The 10,468-nt window shown below is 41.4% G+C and overlaps 1 protein-coding gene across 1 annotated transcript; it reads left to right on the top strand.

The window, feature by feature from the left end:
* The first annotated feature begins 1,488 nt into the window (after positions 1-1,488).
* On the top strand, positions 1,489-3,788 carry LOC122027218 (leucine-rich repeat extensin-like protein 4). Its single transcript, XM_042586142.1, has one exon. The coding sequence runs from the start codon at positions 1,646-1,648 to the stop codon at positions 3,656-3,658; it is 2,013 nt and encodes a 670-aa protein (XP_042442076.1). The 5' UTR covers positions 1,489-1,645; the 3' UTR covers positions 3,659-3,788.
* The last annotated feature ends 6,680 nt before the right edge of the window (positions 3,789-10,468 follow it).

Below are 10,468 nucleotides of genomic sequence, written 5' to 3' on the forward strand. Positions count from 1 at the left end.
AGTTTTAACTTAATCTTCATTATCTCACGTATCTATTATATTCAAAGGAAAATTTACCTGCAGTCCTGGATTATAACTTCAATTTTATATGCAGATTTTATATTTAAAATTTTTTATGTCTGCTCCTTAATTAAATATAATCAACATTAATTTATCAAATTAATGTTTTTTGAATAAAAAAAATAAATATAAATATAAATTTTCTTAAATTTAACATATTAAATTAAATTTTAATATATTTTTTTTTATCGAATTGAACATATTTTTTGAAGTTAGATGATAAATATATTAAATTTTATTTAGATGATGTTCAATTAGATAGAAGATATACTAAATTATTTAGGAAGGATTATATTAAATGAAAAAAATGATTTAATTTAAAATGATGAATTTGAAAAAATTATATTTAATTTTTATTTTATTTATCTAAAATACGAAGAATAATTATATAACGATAGATATTTATGTGAGGGAGTTAAAATAAATAAATTTTTTATTTATATTTATAATTCAATCATTCATTTATTAATCTTTATTCTTTATATTTAATTTTTTTATTTTAAAATTTTTTTATAGAAAATCTATTCATTAACACATATGCATATCCATATTAATTTATAATACTATTTAAAAATAAAGAAAAATCTCTAATCATAATTTGAATTTTACATGCAATCTTCCATTATAAAAAATTTTATTTCCGCTCCCTACATATAATATTTTATTTGCTTCAACTCCCTTATGCAAATATTGTGATCTAATTGTGCCTCAAATTTTTTAAGTACAAAAGGTCAAAAAAAATGAGTATAATTCCTTTTAAATTCAGTAATGTAATCTTTACATTAGAATCGAGTATATTTTTTTATTAGATTTAACATATTTTTTTTCCTGTTTTAATATAATTCCTTCTAAATTCAACCTCATGTAAAAATAAATCTAGTATATTTCTATCCAATTAAGTATCATTTAAAAAAAATTTAGTATATTTTCTATCCAATTGAATATCATTTAAAGAAAATCTAGTATATTCGAGTATATTTTCTATTAAAATTGTCCTTCATATTTTTTTTAGGTATAAATAGTCTAAAAAGAAGAAAATATATTAAATGAGACATTTTAAACACTGTAATAGAAGATATATTTTCTAAAAAATCACAAGTGTAAAACCTGAAACTTTTCATCTTATCGAGCTCCCATAGGTCCGAATCAATATATTTTCGAGGTGGAAATCACAGTTAATCTGTATAGGAACTCTGACAGACGGTGAAGAAGAATCACTCAGTTCAAAGTGAGGAAACGACCTGCCCAGTGGTGCGACCCTCGACCCTACGACCTTCGATGCAAATATCCAAGCACCCTACTAACTAATCCAGCCCGTAGAAACAGATTTTTTCAATAGAAAATATATACAAAATTATATTTACTAATAGAGACTACATACAAATTTACCCATATTATAATACTCACGTACTTTTACGCAAGACAGCTGATATAACAAAGGATTCACAAAACACTACAAGACGATCAGGAGATGGCATTGGCTGTATTGCAATTTTGCGTTTGACAGCCGTGAAGCACATGTGACCTGCTCGTCTTCCTCTCCACCGTGTGTCAACTGGCTTGGTGGTTCCGGAAGGGAGATGAGATGGCGCCTCACTGTCTCTTCCTCTTCCTTCTCTTCTTCCTGTTCATCTCCGCTGCCGTCATGAACGCCGACGAAGCAGCCATGGAGGGTATCAGCACCGACGCCGTGGAGGTCGACCCTAGCTTCCAGTTCGAAAACGCCCGGCTACGCGACGCCTACGTTGCCCTCCAGACGTGGAAGCGCACAGCCATCTTCTCCGACCCCAACAACTTCACTTCCAACTGGGTCGGCCCCCACGTCTGCTCCTACTTTGGTGTCTTCTGCACCGCTTCCCCTGTCGACCCCTACCTCAATGTCGTCGCCGGCATCGATCTTAACCACGGTGATATCGCCGGCTACCTCCCCAAGGAGCTCGGCCTCCTCGCTGAACTCGCTCTTTTCCACCTCAACTCCAACCGATTTTGCGGCACAGTTCCCCCCACCTTTCGTCACCTCCGCTACCTCTATGAGCTTGATCTGAGCAACAACCGTTTCGTCGGAGCATTCCCCGACGTCGTTCTGCACCTCCCGGAGCTTCGCTTCCTCGATCTACGCTTCAACGACTTCGAGGGTGCCATCCCGCCGGATCTATTCGAGCGGCCCCTCGACGCTATCTTCCTCAACTCCAACCGCCTCCGTCACGGCATCCCTTCCACCGTCGGTTCCTCGCCTGTTTCCGTTCTCGTCCTCGCCAATAACGACCTTGGCGGCTGCATTCCCTCCTCCATAGGAGGCATGGCCGCCACGCTTAACCAGATCATTCTCCTCAACGACAACCTCACTGGCTGCATCCCGTCTGAGGTCGGCCTGCTCAGCCACGTGACCGTGTTCGACGTCAGCTTCAACCGTCTCCAGGGCAAGCTTCCAGACTCCATCGCAGGTTTGCAAAGCGTCGAACAGCTCGACGTCGCGCACAACCTCCTCACCGGTCAGATCCCGCCCGGCATTTGCGATCTACCAAGACTGCAGAATTTTACTTACTCCTACAACTTCTTCTTCGGCCAACCGCCGTCCTGCGTAAGTGGAGGCCCGGCAAGGGCGTTCGACGGAAGGTCCAACTGCATCCCTGGCTTGCCGGACCAGCGGCCACCTAACCAGTGCGCCTACGCGGCGACACACCCAATCGATTGCAGCAAGTCGGTGTGCTGGAGCGGTGCGACTCCATTCCCCTCTTACAATCCTCCTACAACGCCTCCGTCGGCGCCTTCCTACAAGCCTCCCTCCACGATGCCCCCGTCGTCGCCCTCGCACAATCCCCCCTCCACAACGCCGCCATCATTTCCGTACCCTAAGCCTCCTTACACGATCCCGCCGCCGAAGCCTGCTACGAATCGGCCTGTGTTAACCCCGCCGACTCCTCATGGGGAAAGGACCGGAGGTTCTCGTGGGCAACCTCAATTTCCTCCGCCGCCACAATACGAATCATCGCCTTCCACTAGATCTCACCCTCCACCGCCATCGTACTCGCTGAATCATTCGCCTCCGCCGTTCTCCCCGGGCTACCATCCTACCCCACCACATTCTCCTACCTACAGCTACGGCCCAGCTCCACACCAACCCCCATTGCTGCCCAAATTTGCCTCACCACCGACACAGTACCCTCCTACACCTCTTCCATTTCAACCTCCAGTCGCCATACCTACACCGCTCCCTCATTATCCCTCACCTCCTTTGCTTCCGTCGCCACCTCTACATCCTTCTCCGATGCAACAGCCGTGGAAGCCACCTTTTCCCGCACCCAAATCCTCGCCGCCGCCTTCGTCAGTTTATGCTCCTCCCTCCGAGCATTATCCTTCGTCGCCTCCGCCATTGTTTGAGTACCATCCACCCCCTTCGGAGCACCATACGTCTTCACCACCACCAGCGCCTGGGGTGAAGCACACACCGCCATCGCATACTTCACCGGCAGGGCTGCCAACTCCGCCAGCACCTTTCAAATATCATGAGAAGCACCCACCGCCGCCGCTCCAGCTGCCACCAGTAGTAGGTGTGACTTATGCCTCGCCGCCGCCACCCACAATTCCATACTACTGATGCACCCGCTGCAGGGATCTGTCTGTCTTCTTTGATCGTATCTTTCCATTTTGTTTTGTTTCTTTCTACGTTAAGTTGTTAATTGATCACATTACGACTAAATATTCTTTTTCTTCTCCCGGTAGTTTAATTCCTACTTTGTTTATGCAATGCATTAGCAAATATTCCCGCTGCATTTTATGTCCAGATTGTTTTTGTTAACCATATTCAGCTTTTGAGATCCCATTAATACTAAAGGTCGACGATCCGGCTCTATTGATGGATCACTAAGTAAATTCAAAAAAGTACAAGTAGGTTTTTACGGACAGCACAACAGAATAAATAGTTCAAGTATTAGCATTTGATATACACTGAAAAAATCAAACTCGTTGCAAGGGTATGCCGTCATGTTGCTTCTTGCTTGCCACCCCACTGAGTTTCAGGGTATGTTAACTCGTTTTATTTTTCATTTGTTAATTTTACTATTTAGATAATTTGTTATCAGTCATGGAAATAAATTTGAAAAAGTAAAGATGGGTCATGATATACGTTCAATATTATAAGTTGTTAGAGCACGGTAGGTATGATATATTCTGTGAGAGAATCCTTACTCAGTTTCAAGGGTATGTCAACTCATTTTATTTTTCATTTGTTAATTTTACTTTTTAGATAATTTTTTATCAATCATCTAAATAAATCTGAAATAAATCTGAAAAAGTAAAGATGGGTCATGATATACAGTTCAATATTATGAGTTGTTAGAGCACTGTAGCTATGATATATTCTGCGAAAGAATTGCACATTATGCCTTGGGACATATCAATTTCTCTTATTTTTTTTTTATTAATTTAGGTACCCAGCTCTTCGAATTAATTTTCTGAAGGTGATCAATCCGACCCAATGAAAGTTTATCATCGATATGTAGCGTAAATTCGAAAGCACAAACGGTTCCTTGTCCAATAGATAGCGTCTCAAATTTTTTAATCTAAGAAAATCAATGTAGCGCTTTGATACGGCGCATGTTTGTGGGGTCGGTAAGATGATATGGTTATGAGTCAAGACCACAAGAGGGTCAGAAGGTAAGCTGACCTGGAGGTCAGGAAGGTCAAAAGTCAAGCCTCCGTGCTCGGTCAGGAATCAAGAGAACGCGAGGATCGTGGGAGGTCGGTTGCTTATGTGGCCAAGAGTCAAAGTCTCACCGATTGTAAGGGCCAAAGGATGAGATTATAAGCCGGGACAAGGACCAAATGGAGAAGCGGTCAAGGACTTGGCCTACTGATCAGTTTGGAGTAGTGCCAAAATGGCATAATAATGATGTAAGGTGTCTGATATAGACTCAAGGCAAAAGGACATATAAGCCATGAATATCTATACAAGAACAAAGCAGGGTTCGGACACGACCTAGTGTGCGCCCAGACGCATGCTTCATGGATATCTGCAGTTGGACAGCACTCAGCGCATGTGCCCGGACGATGTCATCGAGCATCGCAGAAATGTGTTTGGATACAAAACCTAGCGGCAAGCCGTGACGACGCTTCGCTGATATTCACAGAAATGTGTCCGACACAAAACCATGGATATCTACAGAAACAAGCAGGTCCCGGACACCCGACCTTAACGGTGCCTGGACGCATGTCGGCGAATATCATATATAAAGAACAATGTGTCCGGATACGTATTCCAGCGCAGTGTGCCCAGACGCACTGCTACCTACGGATATCAAGTATACAAAGTAGTCAAAGAAAGTTCCCGACACGCGACCCAGCGCATGTGCCCGGACGTATGCTCATGATAATTAAGGAAGAAATGTTCAATACGCACTCAGCGTGCCCGGACGCATGTCACGCTGGATAGCAGAAATGTAAAGAATGTGTCCGGATACGCACCTAGCCTGCAGTCGACGCATGTCACGGATATTCTACAAGAACAAGTCTCGACACGTACTCCAGCGTATGTGCTCTGGACGGTGTTTCTCATGGATATCACAAAGAAATAAAAGTCGTGATGCATCTAGCGTATGGGTTTCCGACATACCAGCTGGCGATAAATCGCATGTAAGCAGGCTCTGTGGTACGTATCTCTTGAATGGCTGCACTGCCGTCCTGACACTACAGACAAACAAGCCAAGAATCGTAACCACTGCCGAGAATGTCGTAGAATGATCAAGGTGTCGTGGAATATGCTAACAATGGGCTCAACATAATTGCTTCACGGCCACCTATTAAGAAGAGAGACATTGTCAACCACCGCTGCATAAAGCCTGACAGCTAACATTCCTCGACACCCGCTGCACTTAAACTTCCGCTGCAGTGATAAAAGGGATGCCTTGTCCTCACGCAGTACGCCACCGCTATTTTTCAGCCAAGATTACTTTTTGTCCTTCTCCTGCATTTCTTTTTGGGAAAAAGCACTGACCTGTTTTACGAGGGCATGACTTGGGACTTTTCCCCGGGTTTCGTCCTAACGATCGTGACTGGTCCGAGAAAAGGAGCCGCAGCTGGCCACTGCCCCTTGCATCTTCCGTCAGCCGACACTCGTGTGCCTTCCCGGTGCAAGTGTGGATCTGATTCATGACGACTTTCCGTCAACTTCCAAAGATATCAAGGCCTCGCCTCATCCGACTCAGCTCCGGACGGATCAAATTTAGAAGGCCATCATGGAACACAACAAACCTCGTCTTTAACGTGAAGATGGAGGAGTCTCGCCGATCAATGTCACTATGACCACGGAGAGTATAAACTCTTCAAGGAGGCCAATGTTGAAAGTGGAAGCATCCGAATGATCGAATCCTATGTTTTGATTATGTCAAATGATCTGAAGTCGAGGTGTTTTGGTTTCTAAGATGCTGAAGTCGGTAAAAGTCCTAAGTGTACTTAGGCAAAAGTCCTAGCCAAGTGTTAGGTGGAAAACCTTAGGGAGTGGTAAATTTAGGTCATAGGGGGTGGTAACTTAAGGAAAGTCTTGTGTTTGCAAAAGCCAGCAAAAGTCCCGGGGTAACCCTAGGTGGAAAGTCCCGGTGTCACAATCAGTGAAAAGAATTGACCAATGAAGCTAAGTCCAAAGAGAAAGTCCCAAGCATCGAATCGAAAGAAGTCCAAATGACCAGGATCGAATCACATCGTAAATTTCCCCGGAAAGTGGAGTAGTGAGGACGCTCCTCATGTAGGAGTATTAGCGCTTTGTCACTTAGGCTCCTATTGAAATCCGTCGCATCTGGACAAATGAGACTATCATTATCTCGTTATCATATTTACTGTTGTTTTAAAGCACCCTTGGTTTGCAAGGCGTGTTTGGGATTAGTTAATTTTGTAGGACCAAAGAAGCACGTTAACTCCCTGACGAATAAGGTCCGAGGCGCCCATGGAGTTTTGAGGTGCAAAAGTAGTCGGCCACCGTCTGTGACAGTGGAGGCTCAAGGCCTGGCGCCTTGAACAGTGGTTTAAGGCGCCTTTGGACAAAGGATGAAGGCGCCTTTGAGATGGATAAAGGCAACGGAATAACAAAGCTTCATCGCATCAATTTTCTTGTAAGATAAAATGAGATCTGGCATACCGAGCTTGTTTAAGGCAATTTTGAACACTTTTATAAGAGGGTCTCTACCAGCAGCCTCTTGATAACTCACTCCAAGCAATCATTCCATGACTAGTCAAGCAAATCTACACGATCCCGGCGTCAGAACGACTCTCGATTTAACACCCAGAGCTCCGAATCTTCAGTTATTGATATTGTCGTCGGTATAATTTAATTATTTCTTATTGATTATTGTACTTCACTTGTAATTCTATTCGAGCTATTAGTTGTTGCTCACGGAAAGCGATCAAGGATCGCGGGCCTTCGAGTAGGAGTCGATCTAAGTTCCGAACGAAGTAAATTCCCCTGTGTCTCTGTGTTTGTGTTTCTTTATTCCGCTGCGTGTTTTTAACTCCGATAGTTTTACGAATCAAACGAAATAGCCACGAGCGCTATTCACCCCCCCTCTAGCGCTTCTCGATCCAACAATTGGTATCAGAGCGGGATCGTTTTGAATCGGTGCAACCACCATTGAAAATAATTTTTTCGTGGTTTTATTTTTTCGGAGTCAATTAGAATTTAGCTTTATAGCTATATTCTAATTCTTTTCTCGAATCGATTTTTGCTCGAGGTTGGTGCAACACCACCCGAGTTCGTGTTCTATTTTTTTCCCGCACTACTAATCCAGGACCAAGTCCTGGAATTTTCTTGTCGTTTATTTTCTTCACAGTTAATCTAAAATGGCCCAACAAGAGGGTTATAGCACTGTCCGTCCCTCGCTCTTCACCGGAGAGGACTTTGGTTACTGAAAGGGTAGAATGGAGAACTTCCTGAAGATTCAGTTCGAGACGTGGATGATCGTCAAGACTGGTTTGGATCTGCCAACGGATAAAGACGGAAATCCTACACCCTGCGAGGATTGGGAACCTGCATTAATCAAGAAGGTGGAGGCAAATGCTAGAGCAACGTGTACCCTCCAGTGCAGACTAACAAAGGAGGAACTCAAAAAAGAAAGAATTAAATATGATATAATTCTAAGCTAAGTAAAATATATTACTTAATAAATTATATAATCTGAAAATGCAGGAAGGTGAGACGGCAAACCACAGCGACGAATTCAAGACATCCTCAATTTCGGAATCGAAAAGATAGTCGGGAATGACGCGGCACTCGCTGAGGAGTACATTGTGGGCATCAATGGTAGATGTCTATAAAGTCTCCAAGGATTTATCTTCAATAAAGTTAAATGAATTATTCTGTGAGTTTGAATTACATGAGCAGATTAATGCACAACCAATCGAGAAGGGGGTTGCTTTGGTTGCAGGTACCAGTCGAACGCGTAAACCGAGATCACGACGAAGAACTGAACCAGAGTCAGAAGAAGAACCCGACTCAGATGATGAAGATGAAGAACTAACAACCGAGCTCATGAACCTTGTGAAGAGACTCTACAAGAAGAAGAAAGGCTTCAACAAGAAGGACCTAAAAAAGGCAGTCCAATCCAAGGAGGCTCAACCAAGTTCTAAGGTAAAGTTCGAAGTGATCTGCTACGGGTGCAACCAGAAGGGGCACATCAAAGCCAACTGCCCTAATCAAAAGGATGCAAAGAAGCAAAGAAGGAAGAAGGCCTTAAAGGCGACATGGGACGAATCTTCCTCAGAAGACGACGACGACGAACTCGATCAGACGAGTTTACTTGCGCTGATGGCCCGGGACCAAATCGACGAATCCGAGAGCGAGATCGAGTCGGAGGCCGAGTCCGAGCGAAGCCACGGATCTGTATTCATTTCCGAAGGGCCCGATCCCTCTGTAAGTATCCCTCGACTCAATAACTTAGTCAATTATTTATTGCGAAAATTAACTAAGTCGAACCTTAGAATTAAGTCACTTCTAAAGGAAGTAGTTGTCCTTAAAGAAGTGACTGACTCCAAATCTTTGACTGAACCAGTTCAGACTGGAAACTCAACGCAAGTTCAAAAACTTGAAGAAGAGAACTCCAGTCTGAAAACTCAAGTCAAGGATCTGGAGAAAACAGTCGTTTACAATAGAACTGGTCTAGGATTTAAACCAAAAAGAAAATATAAATCCTACTTATCTCTTGTAGAAAGAACAAATAGAAAAACAGTCCAAGCATGGGTCCCCAAGTCCAAATTGATTAATCAAGTTGGACTTGGTCAATAAAACGAACTAATAAAACGAACTTAATTTAAAATTCAAAATTCAAAATTAAAATAAAAATTTGAAATTAAATTAAAAATTAAAAATTAAAAATTAAATTCAAAATTCAAAATTAAATTAAAAATTCGAAATTAAATTAAAAATTCAAAATCCAAAATTCAAAATTAAATTAAAAATTTGAAATTAAATTAAAAATTCAAAATTAAATTAAAAATTCAAAATTAAATTAAAAATTCAAAATCAAATTAAAAATTCGAAATTAAATTAAAAATTCAAAATTCAAAATTAAATTAAAAATTAAAAATTAAATTAAAAATTAAAAATTCAAAATTCAATTAAAATTTGAAATTAAATTAAAATTAAATCAATCAATTAAAAATAGAAGCAAGAATACACACGACTACTAAACTAAATTTGGGTAACAACTTAATGTCCCTAAAGGAGTCCCCTCGCAAAAAACCGGCATCTCCGACAACAATATGAAGCATCACTACAAACAAAATATAGATCAGCAGCTGGAATATTTATATACACAACCACTATACTCACCCTTCGCGGAATGAAACATGACACACATCATTAAGCTAAATAAACACACTACTGCTGCAAAACAAAAGCCCAACAAACCAAAACATAGATAAAAATGCGCTTAAGACACACAAATAAACACATAACACTACAATAGCCATTAAACCATGCCATGGCTAATAAATAACAAAGAAAACAATCACGATCTTCGGAAAGACATGTTGGACGAGAGAGATTGTTGGTTGCTACTCGGAAAGCCTAGGTTCCTTGCAAAAAATTTTGTACAAACTTTCCTTACCATGTGTTTTTAAATTAAATTTTGGATCGGATCGCGATGAACTTAACACGCTTGATTCTTCTATTTGTTCTTTAGGTTTTGACTTGGATCTCCGCGATTAACACGTACCCAAATCACCTTAGTTATTAATTCCATTAAATACAAAATTAATGGGTCCAGTTGTGCGGCGATGACGAGCACATGGCCTACGGATATAGACAAAACCTTTATAGAAATCTAATATTTAATTTCCTAAAATAACTTTAGGTTAACCGAAAAGAACAATCAAATCACAAGGAAAAATAAAAGAACACAACTTCAAAACATATTCGAAATAC

The sequence above is a fragment of the Zingiber officinale genome, chromosome 10A, assembly GCF_018446385.1.
Source record: "Zingiber officinale cultivar Zhangliang chromosome 10A, Zo_v1.1, whole genome shotgun sequence".
Classification (NCBI taxonomy): Eukaryota; Viridiplantae; Streptophyta; class Magnoliopsida; order Zingiberales; family Zingiberaceae; genus Zingiber; species Zingiber officinale.

Bases quoted from the DNA above. Each gene is read 5' to 3' on its own strand.
- LOC122027218 (XM_042586142.1), top strand. From the start codon at position 1,646: ATGGCGCCTCACTGTCTCTTCCTCTTCCTTCTCTTCTTCCTGTTCATC.